At 56.7% G+C, this 26446-nt stretch overlaps 1 protein-coding gene across 1 annotated transcript; it reads left to right on the forward strand.

Moving 5' to 3' along the window:
* The first annotated feature begins 799 nt into the window (after window positions 1-799).
* MYH7 (myosin heavy chain 7) lies at window positions 800-22237 on the forward strand. The gene is made up of 40 exons (XM_057721134.1): window positions 800-849; window positions 2048-2100; window positions 2531-2739; window positions 2999-3142; window positions 3429-3585; window positions 3748-3775; window positions 4390-4498; window positions 4582-4674; window positions 4779-4842; window positions 5255-5353; window positions 5589-5692; window positions 6355-6493; window positions 6596-6714; window positions 6828-6977; window positions 7254-7424; window positions 8034-8343; window positions 8611-8678; window positions 9014-9101; window positions 9733-9850; window positions 9996-10119; window positions 10377-10513; window positions 10761-11016; window positions 11645-11887; window positions 12037-12213; window positions 13005-13150; window positions 14265-14355; window positions 15065-15454; window positions 15683-15809; window positions 15957-16075; window positions 16843-17039; window positions 17596-17779; window positions 17953-18118; window positions 18249-18373; window positions 18936-19244; window positions 19483-19686; window positions 19805-19930; window positions 20023-20298; window positions 21202-21297; window positions 21418-21552; window positions 22103-22237. Exons 3-40 carry the CDS (start codon window positions 2539-2541, stop codon window positions 22118-22120), a joined length of 5808 nt encoding a protein of 1935 aa, XP_057577117.1. The 5' UTR covers window positions 800-849; window positions 2048-2100; window positions 2531-2538; the 3' UTR covers window positions 22121-22237.
* Window positions 22238-26446: the final 4209 nt, after the last annotated feature.

Genomic DNA, 26446 nt, shown 5'->3' on the forward strand with positions numbered 1-26446 from the left:
GAGCTCCTGCTCACCCCCCTTGAATCTTGCTGCCCTGACTGGCTGCATGACTTTAAAGGAGGCATTTCCTCTCTCTATAAAGTGAAGGACTTGGACCCATCACTAAGACCTGTCTGGCTCTGAAGCTTGGTGACCTCACCACATTGCCCAGCCATCCAAGGAAATCAGTACCCGAGCCAGAGTCCCCATCTCTAAGCTCCCTGGTCGTCATTCTTGCCATTTGACTGGGTAACCTCCTTCCAGCTGCCCCCATCTAGCCCCTGCCCTGGGCCCAACTCTGCCCTACCCCTCTCCTGCTGACACTCAGCCCCTTTCCATCTCACAGTTGGATACAGGACCCAGGCCAAGGAGCAGGAAGGACACTGTGCAAGGGGGGCCAGACCGGTCCTGGGGGCAGGGGTCCTGAGGGCCGCAGTGTCAGGGGCCGGGAGAGCAAGGCAGGTGGGGGGGGGGGAGGGAGGGCCAGGGCCCTGCCTGCCTGAGGTCATGGTGGTCGTGGTCAGTTCCTCTCCTGCCAGCTGTGGAATGTGAGGCCTGGCCTGGGAGATATTTTGGCTGTACTTGTACATCCCCGCCCCCTGGAATCAGACCCTGCTCACTCCATGCCATAACAATGACGACCACTTCCAATTGTTTCCTAGCTGGAGGGGGTGGGGAGGGGAGCACGGTTTGGGAAAGGGGGGGAGCCTGGGGGAAATGCTTCTAGTGACAACAGTCCTTTCTAAATCCGGCTGGGGACTGGGTGCAGGTGGGGGCGGGGGCGCCCTGCTGCCTCATATATACAGCCTCTGACCAGGTCGGCCCCACAGCTCTCTCCTGCGCTCCGTCTTCTTCCCTTGCTGCTCTCAGGTAGGAGTGCGGAGCTGGAGGCCGTCCTCTGGGATGAGGGGCCCCGGGTTTAGGAAGGGGCTCCTCTGGGAACAGCAAGCTGCACGCAGGGCTCCACGCAGAGTACCAGGCCTGGTCACTGAGCACACACGGGCGGGTCTAAGCATGCGTGTATGTGCCAGGGGAGTGGGGGGGCTCACGTGTTACAGGGGGAGGTGTCTGCATCTGAGATATGTGGGACCAGAATGCATGAGAGGGGTGTGTGTGACTGTGCGTGTGTGTCTGTGTGTGTGTGTCTCTGTGTGTGTGCACATGCCGTGTCCGAATGCATGGTGAGGGAGGCTATGTACCTCACTGACGAAGACACAGAAATACCCACTGGGAGACGTGTTTATGATCAGGCCCCAGGACAAGTAGGTCCATTCTGGGGGGAGGGGCAAGAGGATGCCGGAGGATGATTGCTTAGGAAGGGTGTGTATAAAAGCTCGTCCTGTCAGGTTTGTAATGTATAACTACCCACGTCCACGCACGCGGAGGGGCTCGAGTGTGCAGCTAGGAGTCCAGCCCACCGCCATGTGTGTGCCCCCTGCAAAAGCTGCTCCCAGGCACAGACACGTGGTGCGGCCGTTCCTGTCTTCGAACCCTTCACACTGTGCGTGTGCTGTACACATACTGAAAGTGCACGTCTGTGTGGAGAGGGTTCCGCTATGCCGTGGGTGTGTCTGTGAGAAGATGCCCACAGGGGCTCCTCTCTGACGATGTTCACCACACCTGACAATCAGACGGGGACAGGATGGATGAGAACTGGCTTTGGAGTCACGAGACTTGGGTTCAAGTCCTGGCTCCACCACTTATTGTTCCATGTTCTTGGACCAGCAAGCCGGTTAGCCTAGATTCCCCCCTCTGTAGAATGGGGTGAGGACTGAATAGGAGAACGCGCATAAAAGTGCTCTGTAGGCTGTAAAGCCCCAACAGTGTGACCACTGGTTGTACATCAGGCAGCTCAAAAAGCTCGCTTCACTAGATGGGGATAGGCAGGAGTGGGGCCACCAGCCAGGACTGAGGAGTGAGGGACTCAGTGAGTTGATATCAGGAACCTGGATGGGGAAAGCGAGGGGACAGGACCAGAGAAGCTCACCACCTGGGGGCGGAGGGGTGCAGGAAGGGCGGGGCCAGGGCAGGGCAGGGAAGTAGCCCTGACCAGCTTCCTTCTGTCCAGGCCCCTGCCAGCTTGAGCTCCTTTCCTCTCGAAGGCACACTCCAGAAGCCAAGGTAAGGAGAGCTGAAGATGGGGTGTGGGGGGGATCTGGGAAGACACGCAACTCTAGTTTCTGCCTTGCGTTGGGGAGCGTGGCTTGGTGGCCAGGAGTTCTTACCTGTGACTAGTGAGGGAGCCAGGGAGGGGCGAGGCTCAGAGATGGGTAGAGTGGGTATAGCTAACTTCCTGCTCCTGGAAGCCGGGAACATGCCTCCGTCCTCTAGGAGACCCCCTGCCTGGACAGAAGTTAGCCTTTCCCTCTGCCCCGACAGGTTTTGCTAGGATGTTCTCGGGCTAGAGGATGAGCTCAAGGAAGGAGGGACTCTCAGTGACCCCTCCTGACCCTTGAGCACAGGGCTAGGCTTCGGGGCTCCTGCTGCAGGGGAGAGTCCCCAGAGGGAAGCAGAGCGGAGGGCAGCCAGCTCCTTCTCCCTCCTGCTGCAGGCGCAGCCATGGCGGATTCGGAAATGTCCGCGTTTGGGGAGGCCGCCCCCTACCTGCGCAAGTCGGAGAAGGAGCGGCTGGAAGCCCAGACCAGGCCTTTCGACCTCAAGAAGGACGTCTTCGTGCCTGATGACAAGGAGGAGTTCGTCAAGGCCACGATTTTGTCTCGAGAGGGTGGCAAAGTCACCGCCGAGACAGAGCATGGCAAGGTGGGTGGCAGGGCCGGTGTGAGGGGCCGCCATAGATGCCCCCCACACCTGGGGTGGCCGGAGAGGGGTGCCACCAGGATCTCCCTTCCTCTAGGTAGGGATCTACTCCCTCCAAATAGCCTTTCTCATCACCAACATCCGGTCTATCTTCTCTGGGACCCTGGTTCCTTATCTCGTTAGCATCGTTGTCCTATAACTCGCCCAAATCCTGTCCCTGATGAGGAGGCTGACAGCAGGGCCTGCACACGGGCTGTTACAGACGGTGACTGTGAAGGAGGACCAAGTGTTGCAGCAGAACCCGCCCAAGTTCGACAAGATCGAGGACATGGCCATGCTGACCTTCCTGCACGAGCCTGCGGTGCTCTACAACCTCAAGGAGCGCTACGCGGCCTGGATGATCTACGTGAGTGCGCCCGGGACGTCCCTCTGAATCTAGTGGCTTCCTGCGCCATGTATTTCCACCTCCTGGAGCCCAGAGCTTCTGTCCTTTGTGCCCAGGCAGTATTGCACTCTGTCCTAATCCCTGTATCCTTGGAGCAATTCTAACACCCTGAGGGCTGGGATTACTCAGATTGAGAGCGTTCATACATTTTCCTTTCTCTTCTTCTCCTAAGACCTTTCTCTAACTCTGAAAACCTCCATCCCTCCCCCTTCATCACTGGCAACTCACTCCTCGTCTCCTCCCCTAGACCTACTCGGGCCTCTTCTGCGTCACCATCAACCCCTACAAGTGGCTGCCGGTGTACAACGCCGAGGTGGTGGCCGCCTACCGGGGCAAGAAGAGGAGCGAGGCGCCGCCCCACATCTTCTCCATCTCTGACAACGCCTACCAGTACATGCTGACAGGTGACAGGCCCCAAGCGAAGGGTTTCCTGAGGGCCCTTCCTCCTCCTGAGGGGTTCAGGCCACTGGGAGTTGCCAGAGAGAGGCAGGGAGCTGGGGCGGGGAGAAGCCAGACAAAGCATCCTGTGCGGCTCCTGACTTGCCCTCTCCGTTTTCTCCCCACAGACAGAGAAAACCAGTCCATCCTGATCACGTGAGTGTGGCTCCTACCTGTTTCCTTCCAGAATCTCCCTGAGCCCAGCCCCCATCAGGACCCCAGCCCCTGTGCACAGACCCACAGTTCTCTTTCCCTCCACCTTCAAGCCAGCTCTGATTTCTTCTGCGGCCTTCATCCTGACCTTCTCCTTGCTCTCCCCCTTCCTTTCTGCTTCCCATCCCTCTCTTATTTTCCCTTTCCCATCTCCTTCACTCGCGCCCCTGCAACTCCTCACTCATTTATCCATAAACCCAGTAACATCACATCTTCTTCACCTCTTCCTTTTCTTTCATCTTTCCCTTCCCCATTCTTCTAGCCCCACCCATTCTTTTCCAAAACAGCCTAGGCCCATCTCCTCTGATTGACCTTGCCCAACTAAGACCAGGTTCCACCTGCCCAAATCCATGGCTTCCTGTGGCATCCTTCCCAGTTGCTACCCTTGCATACCCTGTGTATGTCAGAGTACCCCTGTGTGTCTGAGATACATATTACCTGGTGGCTTCCTGCTTCAGGCTTCCCCCTGCCAAGTAAAACTAGGCAATCTATCCTGACTTGAGGCTTGTTGGTCTCAATGTTTGTTCACTGCCTAATAAGCCCAACTGTCCTGACAGCGGAGAATCCGGGGCAGGGAAGACGGTCAACACCAAAAGGGTCATCCAGTACTTTGCTGTCATTGCTGCCATTGGTGACCGCAGCAAGAAGGAGCAGACCCCAGGAAAGGTAGGCCTACTGTCCTCCAAGGGCCTGCACCGCAGAAAAGGAGGGGAAGGCCTCTCAACTGCCATCTTTCTTGACCTCTGCAGGGCACCCTAGAGGATCAGATCATCCAAGCCAACCCAGCCCTGGAGGCCTTCGGGAACGCCAAGACCGTCAGGAATGACAACTCCTCCCGCTTTGTGAGTGGTCTCTGACTTTTGGACTTGGGATTTGGGCTGGTCAAGGGGTGGTGTCAAATGTGAGCCTTCCCTCAACTCATCACCGCTCTTCTCCATCTCTCCAGGGGAAATTCATTCGAATCCATTTTGGGGCGACCGGAAAGTTGGCGTCTGCAGACATAGAGACCTGTGAGTGCCATGGATGGGCCGGGCTCAGCCTGAGCTCACCCTCATTCTAAGCATCTGTGTCTCAACCTCTCTGTCTTTCTCTGGGGTTCTGCCCCTCAGGTTCTCTCCCTCTCTCTGTCTCTGTGTCTCTAGGTCTACATATTCGTCTCCCTCTGAGACTTCCTCTGGTCTTTCTCCACCTCTGTCTCTGCACGGCTGTGTGTCTTTCTCTGGGACTTTTCTTGGAGACCATTTCTCTCCTTCTGGGACTCCGGCTCCATCTCTGTGTGTCTGTGTATGCATCTCTCTCCCTCTCGTCTTTCCCTCTCCCTCTGTCATTTTCTAACTACAGTTATCATTCCTTTTTCTCTATTTCCTTATACTTAAATCCCAACCTTTTCTTCCTCTCTTTCTTCTCCCCTACTATTCACAGACCTTCTGGAAAAATCCAGAGTTATTTTCCAGCTGAGAGCAGAGAGAGATTATCATATTTTCTACCAAATCCTGTCTAACAAAAAGCCTGAGCTGCTGGGTGAGTCACAGCTACCCACCGAGACCAACTATCTCCATGGCAACCTGGTCACCTCGGCTTGCGGCTGCTTGTTGCCAGGCCCTGGGTTTACGGCGCCACTGGATTCAGTTCTGTGGGATGTGGGACCCCGCTAAGCTCTGTCATGTGCTCTGCTGCAGGTCACGTGCTGTTCCAGAGAGCCCCAGGGAGGGCCAGGGGTTTGTACCCACATTCTAACCATGTCTCTCCCCTCCAGACATGCTGCTGATCACCAACAACCCCTACGACTATGTTTTCATCTCCCAAGGAGAGACCACTGTGGCCTCCATTGATGACGCTGAAGAGCTCATGGCCACTGATGTAAGTGTGTGAGGACTCAGCTGAGAGGCGAGGGGATGGGCGGTGAGGGGCAAATGGGGCCAGTTCACTGGCCCAGGAACAGAGCTAAGATACTGGCTGTCTGTTGTTCAAAGTGGTATGGCCCTCCTTGAGATCCAGAACATGCCCTATGACCAGGGTGTGCTGGGGTATGGGTGTGATGAGACAGGGCAGGCCAGTACTTGGTGTTTTCGATCAAAGCAGAGAGGGTTGAAAGTCATGGGACAGAGAAGCAGACAAGCCAAGAAGCAAGGCATCCCCAAGGGAAACGGGGTGGCAGTGGTCATGCAGACGCAGTGGGGCTGGAGCAGGCTGTTAGGTAAAGAACAGGCATAGACGCATATGAAAGGTCCAGGCAGGGAGGCAAGGGTAGGGCCTAGAAGAGGGACAACAGTAGGAAACATGAGTGGGTAACCCAGAGTGGCTCCAGCGAATAGCCTGACCACTGATGCCAGGGCTGAGGCAGTCTACACCCCACCCGGCTCTTGTACATCCCATCTTCATTTTGGAGTTCCCCACTGGGGATGAGAGTCTCAGAACCCCCAGGGATTTGGGAAGCAAGATCTCTCTCCAACTAAAGACAGGTCTCACTTACCTGCCATGCTCCCTTTTCTGGGGTCCACCAATATGGGGCCTGCCTACAGAATGCCTTTGATGTGCTGGGCTTCACTGCAGACGAGAAGAACTCCATGTACAAGCTGACGGGCGCCATCATGCACTTTGGAAACATGAAGTTCAAACTGAAGCAGCGGGAGGAGCAGGCTGAGCCAGATGGCACCGAAGGTGGGAGTCAGGGAAGCAGGGAGCAGCTGTGGAGCCACTGAAGCCTACATCTGCAGAGGAGGCAGCCCTTTACCAACTTTGCTACCTGCCCTTTCCTTCCAGAGGCTGACAAGTCCGCTTACCTCATGGGGCTGAACTCAGCTGACCTGCTCAAGGGGCTGTGCCACCCTCGGGTGAAGGTGGGCAACGAGTACGTCACCAAGGGGCAGAATGTCCAGCAGGTGGGTCATCTTCAGAAGTTAAATGGACGGGAGGGCTGGCATGGTGTAGTGGGAGTTTTGCAATTCACTCTTCCCCACCACTGTCTCATCTCGGCCTCCCCACTACCTTCCAGGTGACGTATGCCAAGGGGGCGCTGGCCAAGGCCGTGTACGAGAGGATGTTCAACTGGATGGTGACGCGGATTAACACCACCCTGGAGACCAAGCAGCCGCGCCAGTACTTCATAGGTGTCCTGGACATCGCCGGCTTCGAGATCTTCGACGTGAGTGGGGAGCCCCGGGGCCGGGAGAACGGGAACTCACTGGTTCGCACAGGCAGCCACCCCTGGCTGAGCCGGCTACAGGCCAGGCGCAGGGAGGGAGGCGGGCTCCGCAGTGGCGGAGAGGGCCATGTGTCTTCAGCGGGCTCTCCCTCCCGCCCTGACTGGGGAGGGACCAGCCGCACCCCTTGCTGGGCTGGACGCAGCCCTGGGCCGACCCCATGGGCCACGGACACCAGCCCGCCTGACCCACTGCCCCCCGTCCCCGCTGCCCTGTAGTTCAACAGCTTCGAGCAGCTCTGCATCAACTTCACCAACGAGAAGCTGCAGCAGTTCTTCAACCACCACATGTTCGTGCTGGAGCAGGAGGAGTACAAGAAGGAGGGCATCGAGTGGGAGTTCATCGACTTTGGCATGGACCTGCAGGCCTGCATCGACCTCATTGAGAAGGTGCCGCCTCAGCCCCTCCGCCCGGACTCTGCACTCACGCCCCACATGCGTGAACACCCCAGAAAAACGGCAGACCCCTCCCTCCTGGGGATCACGATCCAGATAACAGAAGAATCCCAAGCCCAAGTTTCCAGAACCTTGTGTTATCGTGGTCACCCAGGACAGGGTGGTACCTGGGAGAACTGAGTACCCAGAGGCTTGAGAGTGTACACGTGGAGGACGGGCACCTCGAGGATGGGCTCCCGCACCAGTGTGTTTGCGGCCCCAGTGTGCCCATCGAGGGGTAGGAGGTTCGAGGGTGGCACAAGGGAGCATAAGAGAGCGCTTATTTTCAACCCCAACACCTCATGGACCTGGGCAATGGGGTGGTGTGTAAAGCATCTGTAGCATCCACATTCCTAGACTTTCACAAAGGCCCCTCCAAAATCAAACAAAGCCCCACCTTGGGAAGGCTTGAACAGGTGCCAGTCAATAGATAACTGTACTCAGAGCTGATACTGATACCTCATACCCAAAGGGGCATCTCCATTTGCAAATATTGACCCTAGAGCAGGATCCATCTCCATCTGCTTAAAGCAGGCTCAGTGATGCTCTCCCCTCTCCCCTCAGCCCATGGGCATCATGTCCATCCTGGAGGAGGAGTGCATGTTCCCCAAGGCCACCGACATGACCTTCAAGGCTAAGCTATTCGACAACCACCTGGGCAAGTCCGCCAACTTCCAGAAGCCACGTAACATCAAGGGGAAGCCGGAAGCCCACTTCTCCCTGATCCACTACGCCGGCACCGTGGACTACAACATCATAGGCTGGCTGCAGAAAAACAAAGACCCGCTCAACGAGACGGTGGTGGACTTGTACAAGAAATCCTCCCTCAAGATGCTCAGCAACCTGTTTGCCAACTATGCTGGGTTTGACTCACGTAAGTGGAGACTGGGACCCAGGGGACTGGGAGCAGGGTTTCTGCCATGGTTCTGAGGCAGGTCAAGTGCTACACCCCACCACTCCCATGTCAGGCTGCGCCCCAAAGTTTACAGGCTCAGTGAGATAGAATTGGGTGGAGAAGCTGGGGCACCACCGTGAAGACCCTGGCCTGCAGGCCAAATATAAAGAGGTTGTGATTCCTCACTCCCTGCCCTGACTGCCCCCATGTACACGCGTCCCCTTTTCTTGACTCTCCTTCCCACAGCTATCGAAAAGGGCAAAGGCAAGGCCAAGAAAGGCTCATCCTTTCAGACCGTGTCAGCTCTGCACAGGGTGAGTGTGTGACCCAGTGCCACCCCAGCCCTGCTCATCCCCTGCCTGGTTCCTCCCTGACTCCTCCCTCTTGGTCTCCTCAGGCCCTTCCTCGTCCTGTACACTCTGTCTTCTCTCCCCTTCATCTGCTGGCCTCGTGCCTCACTCCTTTCCCATCTCACTTCGCTTCTCTGTCCCTCCAGCCTCCCACCCTCTCCTCCTCTGTGTCTTCCCCCAGCTGTCCTTCATCTTCTAGCTCCTCACATGCTCTCTATCTCTCTTTCCCTTCCTTCCTCTCTGCTAACTTCTCTTTCTTTCACTTTCTTTACTTTTCCCTCTGGGGTTTTGGGCCACAGGAGAATCTGAACAAGCTGATGACCAACTTGCGCTCCACACACCCCCACTTCGTGCGGTGTATCATCCCCAATGAGACCAAATCTCCAGGTGAGCCCAAGAAGTCGGGTCCACCCCACTACTGAGATGCACTGCCCCCAGGGACAGGGCCTTTCTAGGTCACCTCCTGAGCTCCCACCATGGAGTTTTCCAAATCACACTCTTCTCTTCCCATCCCCCATGGAGTTTCACACACTACCTCCCACCCTGGCCCCAGTGCTGCCTTACATCTGGAATGTGTAGCTCAGAGTAATGTGTAAGGCACTTTGATGGACATTACCTCATGAGTGCCTTACAACGCCTGATGAGACGTGTAAGGATTATTTGCCCTTTTCTGAATTATAAGGAGATGGAGGAGTTCAGGTGCTGGGTTCAAGGCCTGGTTCTGTTCTGATCAGTTCAGTGACCTCGGTCAAGTCCTGTAACCGGTCTGGGCTTATTTTATTCTCTAGAAAATGGGCTATATTTGCCCTGGCTACCAGCTATGATAATAGGCATAAACCATATAAAATAAGGACTGTGAAAGCCTTTTGGTTACTCTCAAAAATATGGCTAGAAAAAAATACTGACTTGCTAAGGTCACAGGCCAGTACGTGGCAGAGCCAGGATCAGAACCCAGAACCATTGGCTCTCAGTCCTGTGCTCTCCCCACACACTCCTCTCTCTTCCCCTCCTGCCACAGGGGTGATAGACAACCCCCTGGTCATGCACCAGCTGCGCTGCAACGGTGTGCTGGAGGGCATCCGCATCTGCAGGAAGGGCTTCCCCAACCGCATCCTCTACGGGGACTTCAGGCAGAGGTGGGTACTAGGGTGCCCCAGGGCTCAGGGAACAGGAGGAGCCTGGGCGGCCTTGGGTGGGAGGGAAGTCTGCAGGTGACCTCGGATTCTGTGGGCAGAGCAGATCAGTGCAGAATGTGGTCAACTACGGGCACCTCCCTCCCAGGTATCGCATCCTGAACCCAGCAGCCATCCCCGAGGGCCAGTTCATTGACAGCAGGAAAGGGGCAGAGAAGCTGCTGAGCTCCCTGGACATTGACCACAACCAGTACAAGTTCGGCCACACCAAGGTGAGGAAAGGGAGGAAACAAACTGATTACAGGAGAACCTGTCTTGTCCTTTGACTCCTCACCTCATGGCTCCTTTCCTTTTACCAACCATCTCAGGAACATTACTGAACCACAGGCTAGCCCTCCCCCATGCCAGCTCCAGCTGCCATTGACCTCCTTCCTCCAGTCCTTTCCTGCCTTGGTACCCTCCCTGAGATAAGCCCCTGCTCTTCCCCTCCTGCCCATCTTAGTCATGTCCACACACACCTTCTCCCCAGGTGTTCTTCAAGGCGGGGCTGCTGGGGCTGCTGGAGGAGATGCGGGACGAGAGGCTGAGCCGCATCATCACCCGCATCCAGGCTCAGTCCCGAGGTGTGCTCGCCAGAATGGAGTTCAAGAAGCTGCTGGAACGCAGGTGAGAGATCTCAAAAGGAGGTTCTCAGGCCCCTAAGGCCCAGCTTGGTTCAGGGCAGTGTAAGGAGAAAGCGCACCCCAGGTCTTCAAGTGACAAAGAGGGCACAACACACACACAGACACAGGGAGCACCTGGCTGTTGGAGTGCGGGATGGATGGAGGACAAGGCCATGACCCAGGAGCCAGGGCCTCAGGACAGGAAGGAGGGAGGAGGCTCTCTCACCAATCTTCTTGCTGGGCCCCCACAGAGACTCCCTGCTGGTAATCCAGTGGAACATTCGGGCCTTCATGGTGGTCAAGAACTGGCCCTGGATGAAGCTCTTCTTCAAGATCAAACCGCTGCTGAAGAGTGCAGAGACAGAGAAGGAGATAGCCCTCATGAAGGAGGAGTTTGGGCGCCTCAAAGAGGCTCTGGAGAAGTCGGAGGCTCGACGCAAGGAGCTGGAGGAGAAGATGGTGTCCCTGCTGCAGGAGAAGAACGACCTGCAGCTCCAAGTGCAGGCGGTGAGGCTCCCAGGCCTCTGCTGGCTCTCCCGCCCTGGTCTGCCCACATCTCCCACACACTCTGCACTTCCCCACCCAGGGGCTCACCATCTTGTGCCCTCATAGGCAGAGGATTCTGGAATCAACACTTCCAAAGACCTCCAAAGAGGTCTCTCAAGGGAAAGAAAAGGAAGGGGAGAAAGAACCAACTTAAAAACACAGGCTTTCCACCAGCATTCAACCCGTATCCACTGCTAAATAATTTTGTGACCTTGGGCAAACAACGCATTATCTTTCAGTCTCAATGTCCTCATCTCTAGATGGAGCATAAAGCTGCCCATCTCACTAGGCGGTAAATATATAAAGTGCTGGCATCAACAAATGCAGTTCCCTCCCTTTGATGGAGGAGCCCAGAGGAAGAGGGCTAGATAAAGAGAATTCTGGTTCCCTTCCTCTCTGCTCTCATCTCCTAGTGCTCCCATCACATTGCCCTGAAACTCTTCCTCTCTCCATCCTTCTGAGGTTCTTCTCATCTTGGGAGATCCTAGAGCTCCCCTCCTATAGTGAGGTCGGAGCCTGTCCCTCCCTCCACTTGCCAAGGTGAGGACCCCATTCACTAAACAGCCTCCCTTCTGTGCCCTGACCTCAGGAACAAGACAACCTGGCTGATGCGGAAGAGCGCTGTGACCAGCTGATCAAGAACAAGATCCAGCTGGAGGCCAAGGTGAAGGAGATGACCGAGAGGCTGGAGGACGAGGAGGAGATGAATGCCGAGCTCACTGCCAAGAAGCGCAAGCTGGAAGATGAGTGTTCTGAGCTCAAGAGGGACATTGATGACCTGGAGCTGACGCTGGCCAAGGTGGAGAAGGAGAAGCATGCAACAGAGAACAAGGTGAGGGCAGCTCCCTCTGGTTCCAGCCCCAGTCTCCTCAGGATCCCCAGACCTGACTGTGGTCCTGGTCCTTGGCATGGGAGGTCTCCATAGATGTCTCCAGGTTGGTGACCTTTGACCCTAAAGGGGATGGGGTTCTTGGTCAACAGGTGAAGAACCTGACAGAGGAGATGGCTGGGCTGGACGAGATCATTGCCAAGCTGACCAAGGAGAAGAAAGCTCTGCAAGAGGCCCATCAGCAGGCCCTGGATGACCTTCAGGCTGAGGAAGACAAGGTCAACACCCTGACCAAGGCCAAGGTCAAGCTGGAACAGCATGTGGATGATGTAAGTAGATGTCACAAAGGCCTAGATGTACCATGTCCATCTGTGCTTGTGTGGGGTGGGGGGGCTGGGGGGGATGGAGAGTGCTCCCCCTCCTGACACCTTTCTAGAAGGGAGCTAGGGAACAGAAAAGGGGAGGCGTGATCAATTCTGAGTTATGCATCTCATCTTGCTGACATGATCAACAGTAGAGACAGGTTTCCTTATTTCACTTTAGGTTCAAGTCTATGTGTGTCTCCCTTCAACCACAGGATTTAGAGAACATGATACATTTCCTTGGGAATTTTGTGAAGTTCCTCAAGGAGGATCTTTGGACTTCTAATATTTTAGCTAGGATCTGATCCTGTGATCATTGTTCCCACAGATATGCTCATTTGAGCATACCTCTACTGAATCACTCTTTATCACTCTTTCTTATTGTTATTGAAGTATTGGTCTTAGCCATAGACTGGAAGCTGCCTTTAGGTGGGAACTTGGACTTATTCAATTTTGTGTCTACAGTGCCTAACATGGGGCCTGGAACCCAGTAGGTGCTTATAGGATGCAGAATGAATGAATGTAGCTTTGGGATTTCATCCCACAGTCATACATTCAGTCATTTATCAAATAGTTACTGAGCATCCCTCCATGCCAGGTGCTCTCACAGTCCCCTGGCAACAAATGGCCCATTCTGGGGACGCTTTCCCAAGTCCTGACACATCTCAGGCTTCCTCAACCCCAGAGGGACTGAGCTCCCAAATCACCAAATAAGGATGCTTGGCCTAATAAGGCACACAGGTCCTTCTCTCCATCAGCTGGAGGGATCCCTGGAGCAGGAGAAAAAGGTGCGCATGGACCTGGAGCGAGCCAAGCGGAAGCTGGAGGGCGACCTGAAGCTGACCCAGGAGAGCATCATGGATCTGGAGAATGATAAGCAGCAGCTGGACGAGCGGCTAAAAAAGTAACGTGTTCCCCGCCCCATCTTTCCCCCTCCCCGGCCCAGCAGTCTGTTCCGCCACAGCAGTACTAGCTGGCCCAAGACCTCCATCCTCAGAGGCAACAGCCTCATGCAACCTCCATAAGTGGGTGCAAAACTGTGGGCAAAGCCTCCAGGAAGAGGGCTTTCCTCCCCCAGACATGCACATCAGGGCCCGGCAGGCCTCCCTGGCAAAAGTCTAACCCGGATCCCTCAAGCCCGCTCTGCCTGCTGGGCACTCAAAAGGGATGGAAAATAACAGCTCGCCCCCTTTATAAACAAGTCTCTTTGGAGACCAGTCGCTGAACACAGAGGAAAGCTCCACACAAAAGCCTCTCAGGAAAGTCCTTTCAGGTCCTTCACAGAGAGCCCAGAGGACCACAGAGAAACAGGTCAGTCGCCACCCGTGAGCAGTGCGGGGGCTGGCTACTTCTTTGTTCAATGATCTTGTGGTTCCAATTCTTATTGCAAGACCTTCCAAAACGCGTAGATCCACTTTTCACACTTGGTAAACAATGAATCTGCAGGACATATTCGAATGATCAAAGATCTTATGGTGCTTCAGGGTCAGGGCTTTGAAAGCCTCTGAGATTCATCCTGATTTACGGTCTCACCAGGAAGTCTTCACACTTCCCCAGGCACAGTACTTGTTGAATGAATGAAGAAATATACGATCCCATTGATCCTCAAACTACCTGTTAAGAATGGTACTTTAACCCCAGGTACCAAAGAGGAAAGGAAGGCTCAGAAAGGTTACCAAGTTGCCCAAAGTAACAATGACAGAATTAAAGACTATCAGAGCTAAAAGGGGCCTTTGAGTCGATCTAGTCCAACATCCTCATTTTACAGACCAAAGAAGGGAGCATCTTGGAGCCCAGGTCCTGTCACTCCAACCACAGTGCTCTTCCTGTTATATTTCCTGTTGACCTTCAATACTTCGGCAGGTGTTACATTTTTGGGGACCTTACAGCAGCCCTGGAAGTTGGGTTTTTTTGATGAAATCCTGCTCCTCGTTTGTTTCATTACCTCTCCAACCACTGGCAGGCCCTCCTGGAGCCCAACCAGCCTGCCTTGCCTCATCCTCCCTCCTTCCCCACAGGAAGGACTTTGAGCTGAATGCCCTCAATGCGAGGATTGAAGATGAGCAGGCCCTGGGCAGCCAGCTGCAGAAGAAGCTCAAAGAGCTTCAGGTAAGGTCCCTGGGCTGGTCCTCAGCCTCCCTGACCCTCCTCCAGGATGCTCTCTCCCAGCAACATGGGCACTGGCTCTGTGTCTGTGAAGGGAGATGCAGGGCCATCACAGCTCCCCTGAAGAGCACCTCCAGGAGGGCTGGCTGATCCAAGGATGACATAGGAAGAGATCTTGAAACACTCATGGGTCTGGGGGCAGAAATCCCAACTTCCTATATGAGGTGTGGTTTAGCTGGTGACCATGGGGAGTCCACTGCCAATCTCTGAGTCTATATGTCCTCCCCTGTTCCCTGTGGCTTTTAAGGCCCCATCAGCCCTGATGATCTGTAACTTCAGTTCTTACCTCTGGAGTGGACACTGTGTTGGGTCTTTAGTTGTCTGGTCAGACAAACCTGGCTCTCTCATTCCAACTTCTGTTATTCACAAAACTGCTTAAACTATCCCTGGAACACAGGTCTTTTTGTCCTTCTTCAAGAGCAAGCTTCAACCACTTTCCTTCCAATAAAGAGAATGTACAATGTTCTGGCCCAAAGGCAGGCTAACTCAGCTGTCCAAACCATCTCACCAAAATCCTTTTATTTCTACATGTCTGCTGGTGGAACTAAGCTGCCTGCTATTCCAGACAAGCCAACAGTCTTATAGAGCCCTGGGAGGGGGCTCCGATGGAGGGTTCAGGTGGTGGGCCTGAGCCCCCTGTTATCCTGCCCAGGCACGCATCGAGGAGTTGGAGGAGGAACTGGAGGCCGAGCGCACTGCCCGGGCCAAGGTGGAGAAGCTGCGCTCAGACTTGTCCCGGGAGCTGGAGGAGATCAGCGAGCGGCTGGAGGAGGCCGGCGGGGCCACGTCTGTGCAGATCGAGATGAACAAGAAGCGCGAGGCCGAGTTCCAGAAGATGAGGCGGGACCTGGAGGAGGCCACGCTGCAGCACGAGGCCACGGCGGCTGCCCTGCGCAAGAAGCACGCCGACAGTGTGGCTGAGCTGGGCGAGCAGATCGACAACCTGCAGCGCGTGAAGCAGAAGCTGGAGAAGGAGAAGAGCGAGTTCAAGCTGGAGCTGGACGACGTCACCTCCAACATGGAGCAGATCATCAAGGCCAAGGTGGGCCTGTGCTCTCCTCTCCCCGCCTCCAATTCCCTCCACCTGCCTCCACCTTCTGTCCATGTCGCCTCTCTTCTTTGAAGGTTCAGTTTCCTGCTTCCCTTCTTCTACCCCGTTCTTGGACCCTTTCCTTTCTTCATGACTTTCTCTTCCCTTCTCCTTTAATTGCACCGCCCACACCCCTTCAGCCCCCCTACAAACATCATATGACTCTTCTTCGTGTCTCAGGCTAACCTAGAGAAGATGTGCCGGACCCTGGAGGACCAGATGAATGAGCACCGAAGCAAGGCTGAGGAGACCCAGCGTTCTGTCAACGACCTCACCAGCCAGCGGGCCAAGCTGCAGACTGAGAACGGTGAGCCCCGCTCTGGTCTCCCAACTTCCTAAGCCACCCCAGGCTTGGGTGCACACACATATCTCTCCAGAGAATGGGACCCGAGGGGTTGGGGGAGAGAGGAGTGGCTGACTTTCAAGAGCTGAGTGTGCCTCGGTGCCTCTCCAGGTGAGCTGTCCCGACAGCTGGATGAGAAGGAGGCGCTGATCTCCCAGCTGACCAGAGGCAAGCTTACCTACACCCAGCAGCTGGAGGATCTCAAGAGGCAGCTGGAGGAGGAGGTTAAGGTGAGGCCTAGACTCAGGCCACTTGGTCGAGTATACTGGCTGGCCTTGCATCCACATCACTTCCTTTCCTAAGAACGAGGCTTGCTGTCTACCTGGTATTTTCCCATTTTCCAAAAGGAATAACCCAGACCCTCCCGTGTCCCTCCTAAATGTATTCCCCATGTGGAGGCCCTCTGCCTTTCTGCTGCTGTCCCTGGGGGACATGGAGTAAGGGTGCCTAGGTCGGGGGGAAGTGAGGTGAGGAAATAAACTAGGGAGGTGTGATGGCCTTGGCTGGGTATAGGTACGGGATGCAGGAACTTTACAAGTGGTCCTGGGATTAGCAGGGCAATCTGAACACTGGAGAAAGAAACTCATCTGGATCCTGAAATTCCTAGCGCTTTGCTGGGATCATGAAAAAGGGAAAAGAATATGACTTTTTAAAAAGGCCAGAACCTAAATCCTAACCTGCCTCTTAGAGCTTGGGGATCTTGGGGAAATCACCTAACCTCTCTGAGCCTCTGTCTCCTCCACTGTAAAATGGGGGTGAGGATAACGCCTGCTGCAGTGCGGAGCACAGGGAGACAGGCATGAAGCATTCTGTAAACAGCTCACTGCTGTATGGCTTGTTTTGCTTACAGTACTTAGCAAACTGTTCCAGGGCCGCTAGGGATTTAGAGATAGGTGAGGCCAGGTGAGGACGTTGAAATTAGGGTGAGGAGACGGGAAGGGACTGGAGTTGCATCACAGGGAAAGCTGAGCCCTCCTCTCGGTGCCACCTCGCCCAGGCGAAGAACGCCCTAGCCCACGCACTGCAGTCAGCCCGGCACGACTGTGACTTGCTGCGGGAGCAGTATGAGGAGGAGACGGAGGCCAAGGCCGAGCTGCAGAGGGTCCTGTCCAAGGCCAACTCGGAGGTGGCCCAGTGGAGGACCAAGTATGAGACGGATGCCATCCAGAGGACCGAGGAGCTGGAGGAGGCCAAGTGAGTCCCGGGCAGCCTGCCTCTGGCTGAGGTCCCTGTGCAGGCAGGACGCAGCCCAGCCCACTCCTCAGTGGCTCCAGCACAGGGCCTGGATGCTCAGCTAGGGTTTGATAACACAGAGGACCCTGCCCCAGCCCCACCTCTTTCTCCTCTCAGGGAAGCTTTTTGCTCGCGTTATGTTTCTCATCCGAATATAAGACGAACAAAAGGTTTGTCTGAGGGCAGAGTGCTCCCACCTGGGGCAGGGTGCCATGGCAGGGGAGATGGCAGTGCTCAGAGCCCATGTGCTCTCCACGTCTGCAGCCTAGAGCCTAGGGATGCCTGGCAAAAGGCCCGCGGGTGCCATGTGTCTTCACACCCTGCCTCACACCCTGCCGCCCAGAAACTCCGCCTGCCTGGTTCTCAGCCCCTGGGCCTGTCCTCAGGCTTCTCCAACAATGCTTGAGTTTACAAAGGCTGTTTTCTACCAGACTCACGATATGTACCCTTATCCAAATCCACACCCTCCATCCTCCCTACCCTCTCCCACCGCTACCCTCCCCCACAACACGGGCAGGAAGAAGCTGGCCCAGAGGCTGCAGGACGCCGAGGAGGCCGTCGAGGCCGTCAACGCCAAGTGCTCCTCGCTGGAGAAGACCAAGCACCGCCTGCAGAACGAGATCGAAGACCTGATGGTGGACGTGGAGCGCTCCAACGCCGCCGCCGCGGCCCTCGACAAGAAGCAGAGGAACTTCGACAAGGTGGGCCCGGGCCGGGGGCCGCAGCCAGCGGGGCAGAGCAGGCGCGCAGGCGGGAGTCGGGAACGTCCTCCCAGCAGGCAGGGGCTGGGGGCAGGCTGGGCCCGGGAGAGGGGCCCGGGCGCCCCTGGAGGTGGGGCTGAGGCTGCGGCCTGGGCCGCGTGCCGTCCCCGCAGATCCTGGCCGAGTGGAAGCAGAAGTACGAGGAGTCGCAGTCGGAGCTGGAGTCCTCGCAGAAGGAGGCGCGCTCGCTCAGCACCGAGCTCTTCAAGCTCAAGAACGCCTACGAGGAGTCCCTGGAGCATCTGGAGACCTTCAAGCGCGAGAACAAGAACCTGCAGGGTGCGGGCCCGGGCCGGGGGGCGGGGCGGGGCGGGGCGCTTCCGCACGTGGCGCCACCCGGCGGCTCCCAGAGGCGCGCCCCGCAGGGGACCCGGGCTGCCCCCCGCTGAGCGGCCCGCCCCTCCCACAGAGGAGATCTCCGACCTGACTGAGCAGCTGGGCTCCAGTGGAAAGACCATCCACGAGCTGGAGAAGGTCCGTAAGCAGCTGGAGGCCGAGAAGCTGGAGCTGCAGTCGGCCCTGGAGGAGGCCGAGGTGCGCGCACTGGGGTGGAGGGGAGGCAGGGGGTGGGAGAAAAAGCTAAGTTTTAAGCTACAGTCCCTGTTCTTATGTCCCTTTGTTTTGTTCACGGGTCCATCTTCAGAGCCTAGAACAGTGTCTGGCACATAGTAGGCACTCGACAAATACGGTGGAATGAACCAGTGAACCAGTCACTCACATTTCCCTTTGCACAAACATTTTACCTGTTACATCTTAGACAAGATTTCCTGTTTCACTCCCCCACCCCCTTTCCATCTCTGCCTCCCTCCTTCGGTTTTTACATTCTGTGCTTGATTGCCTCTGTTTCCTTGGCAACACCGCTCTCTTCATTTTCCTCTGTCTTCATAGCTCACTCTGCTCTGTAAGAGCCTGAATCACCTTCTCTTAGGTCTTTTATTTTTCCTTTCAAATTCTCTTTTCTTCTTCCTCCTTCTGCTTCTTTGACTGAACCACTTACACCACTTGAACTCACTTTGTATGCACGATTCATCCACAGACCCTTGCCCCCATGCTGTGCCCTGACTGCCTCCGACCCTCTCTCCCCACCCCCCTCCAGGCCTCTCTGGAGCACGAGGAGGGCAAGATCCTCCGGGCCCAGCTGGAGTTCAACCAGATCAAGGCCGAGATGGAGCGGAAGCTGGCGGAGAAGGACGAGGAGATGGAGCAGGCCAAGCGCAACCACCTGCGGGTGGTGGATTCGCTGCAGACCTCCCTGGACGCCGAGACGCGCAGCCGCAACGAGGCCCTGCGGGTGAAGAAGAAGATGGAGGGCGACCTCAACGAGATGGAGATCCAGCTCAGCCACGCCAACCGCCTGGCTGCCGAGGCCCAGAAGCAAGTCAAGAGCCTCCAGAGCCTGCTGAAGGTACCTGGTGACTCTTGGAAGCAGGAAGTCACCTCACCCAGAGGGGGCGGTGGCCGAGTTGGCGGGTGGTGTCCCGTCACAGCACCAGCCCCCTCCTGCCGCTGGGCCATCGCAGACCCCTCCCACGGGCCCGCCCCGGCCAGCGCAAGGGGCTCTCCACAGCATCCAGTTCAGCTAACGGCCTTCTGCTGGGCCAGAGCGTGGCTCCCTCCCTCACGCCCACTCTCCTGGTGTGCAGGACACCCAGATCCAGCTGGATGACGCAGTCCGTGCCAACGACGACCTGAAGGAGAACATCGCCATCGTGGAGCGGCGCAACAACCTGTTGCAGGCCGAGCTGGAGGAGCTGCGGGCCGTGGTGGAGCAGACGGAGCGGTCCCGGAAGCTGGCCGAGCAGGAGCTGATCGAGACCAGCGAGCGGGTGCAGCTGCTGCACTCCCAGGTGAATAGTTCCCCTGGGCGGTCCTAGAGGGAAGCACAGGCAGAACTCAGCAGGTGAGTTTCGGGAGACACTTGTGGATACTCAGTGCTTATCCTGCTTTGCTCACCCTGACCCTCAGAATACCAGCCTCATCAACCAGAAGAAGAAGATGGAGGCAGACCTGTCCCAGCTTCAGACTGAAGTGGAGGAGGCAGTACAGGAGTGCAGGAATGCCGAGGAGAAGGCCAAGAAGGCCATCACGGATGTGAGTCCCCCTGCCCCGACCTGCCTGCTCCAAGACAGGGTTTCCTTGGCCTTGAAGACATCGGCCACGTATCACTTCTCTCCCGGACACAGGCCGCCATGATGGCGGAGGAGCTGAAGAAGGAGCAGGACACCAGCGCGCACCTGGAGCGCATGAAGAAGAACATGGAGCAGACCATCAAGGACCTGCAGCACCGGCTGGACGAGGCCGAGCAGATCGCCCTCAAGGGCGGCAAGAAGCAGCTGCAGAAGCTGGAGGCCCGGGTGCGGGAGCTGGAGAACGAGCTGGAGGCCGAGCAGAAGCGCAACGCGGAGTCGGTCAAGGGCATGAGGAAGAGTGAGCGTCGCATCAAGGAGCTCACCTACCAGGTGCGGGCGTGGTGGCCGTGCTGGGCCCGGGCCCTCTGCATTATGACTTGAAGCCAGGGTGACAGCCACCCCAGAGGGATGAAGTGTTCTCTCTCAGAGGGCAAGGGGCGAGAGTGCAGCCCCTGGCTGCCCTGTTTCTGCTCTGCCTGGCCCTGTTCCACCTTGCCTGTCCCCTGGCTCAGAGGGCAGTCTCTGAGCCTCCTAGCCTTGCAGCTCCACCTCAACATTCACCCTCAGCCTGTCCCCTGGGGACACACCCAGTGCTCCAGCAGAGCTCACCCAGCACAGATTACCAGGAAGCAAATATGTAGCCAAACCTCAGCCTGGTGTCATCACCACCAAAACACAGCAAAGCCATAAAAAGCGAATCTCAGAACTTCTTGGTTACTCAGGAAAGTATAGACTTTAGCCCTTATGGTGTTTTCTAGAATCAGGCTATCAGTTAGACCTTCTTTCCATTCCAATCCAGAAACTCTTCATCCCTCTGTGCATACGTGTGCTTAACCTAGATCAAGTCAATGTCGTTTCCCAGGAAATCCCATCAGGCCTGCAGTCCCAGAATTCCTGCCAGCCCATGCTGGGTTCTAGAAATGGGGTTTATCCTCCATGGGGCCCCAGGACCCCCCAGGGCCTGTTCCCCAAAACAGTGCACACAGTTTTGTGTGCAATTTTAGGAGGCCTGTCAGCTCCCAGACTCTTTCTTGGTACAAACCATTAAAAGTATTAATACCTTTTTTGGTAAGAAACTGGAAGGAGAGCTCAAGTGTTCGGTGAGGATCTGAAAGTTGAATTAGATCAGGATATTACATTCAGGGTAAAGCTGATGAGTGGGGGAGGGGCTGCACTGCTTCCCATGACCACGCCGAACTCACTCTTGCCCACCCCCTCCTCCACGACCCCCAGACGGAGGAGGACAGGAAGAACCTGCTGCGGCTGCAGGACCTGGTGGACAAGCTGCAGCTGAAGGTCAAGGCCTACAAGCGCCAGGCCGAGGAGGCGGTGAGTGACCCTGCTGGGGCCTAGGCCTAAAGGAGGGGACCAGGAGCTGGCTCCCAGGCTGGGAGTGTGATCACCCCTGGCTCCTCTCACCTCATCGTCCCGCCCCCTGAACCCTCACAGGAGGAACAGGCCAACACCAACCTGTCCAAGTTCCGCAAGGTGCAGCATGAGCTGGATGAGGCCGAGGAGCGGGCAGACATCGCTGAGTCCCAGGTCAACAAGCTGCGGGCCAAGAGCCGCGACATTGGCACCAAGGTGGGTTTCCCCCATGGCAGCACCCCCTACACACATCAGAGCCCCTCACCCCAGGATTCCTCCCCTTCATTCACCCCCACAGCCCCCCAGAGGCTAGGTAACTCAGTCCTCCATGATTTCTAAGGTTCTTCAGGCTCTGTGGATGATTTTGTGAATCCCAGCCCCAGGTGGTCAGCGAATCCATCCACCCAGTCTGTCAACCCCATTGATAGATACCCAGTGTGTCCCAGTTTCCCCCAACTGCTACTTCTACTTCTCTTCCACCTAGTTTAGGCCTTCAATCTTGTAACTTCCAACCTAAGATGCACTTCCCAGAGGACCCCTTATCCTCACCCAGGCAGCATCCCTCTGGCTGACCGCAGAGCCCCACCCTCCAGAACTTGCCCTCCACACTGACCCCCAGGACCTACCTCCCCCCACCAGGGTCCTCCCTCAGGCCACACAGCGGTCCTCCTGCCATTGGTGCCCGTCTCCCCTTTCTTACCTGTGCCCATCCTTGCCCAACACCCACCTCTCTGGAGCTAGTTTGGACTTTGTTTCCTTTCCAAAGGGCTTGAACGAGGAGTAGCTGTGCCACATCGTCTCGATCTGCCCCATCCTGAGGGTGCAACGAAGCTCCCAGTCCTGGAGCCTGGAGAGCAGCCCCTTTGGAGGAAGCAGAATAAAGCAATTTTCCTTGAAGTGAGATCCTGCCTCTAGACTCTTCTTCACAGCCTGCCAGCCACAGGAACACGAGGACATGGACACGGGGTGGGTGTGGGGGCTCTAGAGGAGGAGGCCAGACCCAAGAGGTCTCCCTGGGGAGCCTGTGAGGCTCTGAGCATCCTTGGTGCAGCACTGCCGTGTACTCCCCTTCACCTCCTCCTCAGCAGGTGACACCTCTCCTGCCAGCCCTCTCCCTGGCCCAGAGACCCTGGGGGTTAAAGGAGATTTAGGGAAGCCCTGAAGGCTCTCCTAAAGCAAATGAGCCCATCTGTATGGACCTACACCCCAGATCTGATCAGCACTACGCCCCACTGCAGACAGTACTGGAGCAGCTGTGGGGAGGAGGTTTGGTGTGTAAGGGTGCCCTCTGAGGCGTGACCCACTTGGGCAGGTGGCCCCCAGCCCCGGTCCAAGGCAGGTATGTGAGAGGGCACAAGGACTTGTATCCATAACCCACACCTTTCTAGACATGGCCTCCCCAGTCCCCAACCACCTCCCCACCACCACCAGGAGAACTGTACCCTAGCCCACCTTCCTCTCCACCTCATCTCCTCCTGGGGCCTGGCCCTTGGTCCAAGGCACTCCATTCTTCTCCTTCATTACTTCCCACGGTAGCTTCCATTCCCAAGAACTTCCTCGTCTGGGCTTGCCGGAAGACGGGTTCTTGGACCCATTTAGAGCAGGCCGTCTGGAGGGAAGGCAAGCAGATGAGGGATTGGGGAGAGTCACGTATGAGCAGGACCCTGGGAAGGGCGAGGAGGGGATGGGTTGCTGGAGGGCAGGAAAGTGGAGAAAGGAGCAACCTCCCCTCCAACTAAAGAAGCCCAGACCCCTGGAGTCGCTGCCACAGCCGGGCTGTTTAGGGAAGGCCTAGGACTGGGGGCCACAGAGAGCAGGGGCTTGGGAGACCCTGGCCTGAATCTCCCCCACGCACCACGCACAGCCACTCCCAGCCACTTTGGGCTCTGAGCTCCCAATGCAGCAGCCAGGAAGGAGGGGATGCCAGTATTAGAGAACGGGAGGAGAGGAACACGGGAGAAGGGGAATAGGAAAGGAAAAAGGAAAGACCTGAGGAGGAGGGCAATAGAGAGAGGAAGAGGGCTCAAAAACCTGGAGGACAGTGACCAGGGAAACCGATAGAGAGAAAAGATAGAGGAAGTGAGGTGTCCTCCCTCGGAAAGACCCACAGGCCCTCCCACCTTTCTCCTCACATCTTCCTCCACTTTCCCCACCTAGCACTGCTTCTCTTCCTAAGAAGGACTTGGAGAGCAATGAGGAGCTAAGTGGAGGAAAGAGAGGGACACACTTGGAGATGCAGGGGATGCCCAGAGAATCCAAGCTCCCAGAGCAGAAGAGAGAGGCTGAGAGGACAGCCAGAGACTGTGCAGCACACGGGAGGGGGGTGGGGGGTGAGAGGCTGAGCAGCCAAGCCACAGAAGGAGGGTGCTGAGAAGGGGTGGTAGAGGAGACAGGGAGGGTGAGCCTTGGATAGAGGAGCTGGGAGAGTTGAGGGGGGCAGTACTGGACAAAGGAAAGAATCCTGGGTCCCCTTCAGATGCAAGCAAAATCAGGAACGTGGAGAACAGTCAGGTTAGAGAGACAGGGAGGAAGACCCTGGAGCAGGACGTGGAGGCAGAGATGTGGCAGGCAGAGGGCAAGCCGAGGTTGGGCTTAGGGAAGGCAGAGACTCGTGGAAATATAGGCATGCCAGGTCCCACGATGGGCAGAAACATGGCGCCAGGAAGAATCGGAGGCCAGGTCCAACTTTAAGACAGGGAACCAGGCAGAGGGAAAGGGAGACAGACATAGAGACAGGCAGACAGACATGGGGCCAGGCAAAAGAGGGGCAACCTGGTGCCGAGGTTGGCCCTGCCTCCTCGTCCCCTTACCTGCGGCAGACGTCTCTGTCCTGTGCCCTCACCCTCCAGGACTTCTAGCAGAATGAGGAGCTGCTTTGGGAGGCAGCTGAGGGAGGACGGAGAGCAGGGATGGATGTGAGAGCTGGGAAGAGGAGGGGGCCTAGGAAAGGGAGAGGAGGGCAAACCAGACCAGATTGGGGGGGCAGAGGGGGGAGGCGGGAGAGCCCTGGAACCAAGTTGACCCGTCCACTCCTCCTTCCATAGGAGACAGTGGGAAATGCCTGCCTATCCCTCACCCCCACTCCACCTATACCCAGTCCGGTCTGCTCAGGACATAGGGTTCCCCGAGGACAAAGCCTCGTCTTTGTCACCTGGGCCTGATCCAGGCTGACCTGGTGTTCTCAGCCCCTTATCACGTCCCCGGGACAATGGGAACCAGACAGTGACGCACTGGGCCACGGGCTAACCCCCCAGCTTGCACACTAGGTCCTCGAGTGCCCTAGAGCTGGAGACAAGTAGCTTGCATCTCTGGGGGGAAATGATTTGGCATAGGCACCTGCAGGAGATGGGAATGTGGGGTTGACCCAGTCCCCCCAAGGACACTGGATATGGGGTACAAGTCCCCTGGAAACAGGTGTCTATTCTTCAGTTCAGTAATGGGGCAGTGGAGGGTCCTAGGGAGCCGGGGACCTCGGGGGAGAGACCACATATTTGGTGGAAAGCAGAGAAGTCGACCCCTGTCCGTCCTACTCACCTCCATGCATTGGAGCTATATTGAGAGGTGACAGGAGATGGTTTGGGAGGGGTAGCTGGGAGAGTGTTCCTGGGTGTGAGGGTGGAGGGAAAGCCAGGGCAGGGGAGCCTGGCTTTGTTTCCTGAACACAATGTCCACTTAGTCATAACAGGCATGGCCTGCTGAAGACCTGACACATACTGCCTCCGAGAGGCGGCCTCACTGGAGGCTGGGGAGGGGGGCCTTGAGGGCCTGGGGCACTGGGGGACACCCATCAAGAAGGACATGTGAGTATGAGCCCCACGCGGGTTGGGAGGGGACGCTGGGATTCCAGCTGGGGAGGGGGCAGCAGACTGCAGAGCCCCGCCCCCAACCCCACCCTGTGGAATGCAGAGCTTGGGGCCCAGCTGGTGTAAATCCCTGGGCCTGCCAGGGCCCCAGCCAGCCTCAGCAGCACCTGCCCCCTCTGGCAGCCCTGAGAGGCGGACGGGAGCAGCCCCCCGCCCCCACCCCTCCTGCCTCAGGCCCTGGGATTAACACCTCTTACTTCTCCCCACCCCATCCCGCCCCACCCTGGGAGCAGAGGGTGGCAGTGGAAGGGTAAAAGCTTATGTGTGCAAATGTGTGTTTTGGTGTGCATAACAGCAAGTAGGAAAATCTGCAAACTTAAGTGCGTAAGTGTGAAAAATCTGCGTGTGTGTGTGTTTAAGAATGGGCATGGACCCGTGGTGGTCACGTCCATGTGTGAGGGTGCTGGACTGTGAGTCTGGGTGCAAATCTGCTTCGGTGGCGTGGCGGAATCCCTTCCCCTGTTTGAGGGATTAGACAGTGGCCACTGTATCAGGAGCATCAGGGGAGGCGCTGGGGCTCCAGATGCGTCTCCAAAGTAACGCAGCCTCAAGTTCCCAGGAAGATACCCGCCCGCAGGCTTGGGGACCAGAAGGAAACCAGGACCACAGAGAGAGAGATGGCAGCATGGAAATTCTTTTCCTGACAGAAGGAAAATGAGTCAAGCTTCTGGCCAGTAGAGCCCCTCCCTGGGCATCCTGGGTCCAGCTGTCAGTCCCCAGCACATGGGACTCCAGGTCCAGAGAGAGTGGGCAGTGGCTCCCAGCCTGGGGCTGTGTGAGGACAGGCCAGGGAGGAAAGGAGGGAGGGGAGCCCGTGGTTGGGGGCGGGGGACAAGCATCTGTGCTGCAGGAGAAGGTGGCCCTCACCCAGTGTGCTCAACTCACCCTTCAGGTTAAAAATAACCAAGGTAAGAGCCTGGTGTTGCGGGGGAGGTGGTGTGAGAAGTCGTGTCTTCCCACTAGCTGCCCATCAGTCCTTTGGAGGGAGGAATGTGCCCAAGGACTAAAAAAAGGCCCTGGAGCCAGAGGGGCTAGGACGACAGACCTTTCATGGGCAAATCTGGAGGCTCTCTTGTCCTCTTGTCACCTCCAGAGCCAAGGGATCAAAGGAGGAGGAGCTAGGAGGGGAGAGAGGTGGGAGGGAGGGTCCTCCGGAAGGACTCCAAATTTAGGCAGGGGGTGGGTGCAGCAGGATATAAAGGAGGGTGCTCCAAGGACAGAGTGACACTCCTCTGAACCAGGTAAGA

The sequence above is a fragment of the Hippopotamus amphibius genome, chromosome 2, assembly GCF_030028045.1.
Source record: "Hippopotamus amphibius kiboko isolate mHipAmp2 chromosome 2, mHipAmp2.hap2, whole genome shotgun sequence".
Lineage (NCBI taxonomy): Eukaryota > Metazoa > Chordata > Mammalia > Artiodactyla > Hippopotamidae > Hippopotamus > Hippopotamus amphibius.

Bases quoted from the DNA above. Each gene is read 5' to 3' on its own strand.
- MYH7 (XM_057721134.1), top strand. From the start codon at position 2,539: ATGGCGGATTCGGAAATGTCCGCGTTTGGGGAGGCCGCCCCCTACCTG. The intron at 4,675-4,778 runs GTGAGTGGTCTC...CCATCTCTCCAG, and splicing joins ATGACAACTCCTCCCGCTTT to GGGAAATTCATTCGAATCCA. The intron at 19,687-19,804 runs GTGAATAGTTCC...CCTGACCCTCAG, and splicing joins TGCAGCTGCTGCACTCCCAG to AATACCAGCCTCATCAACCA.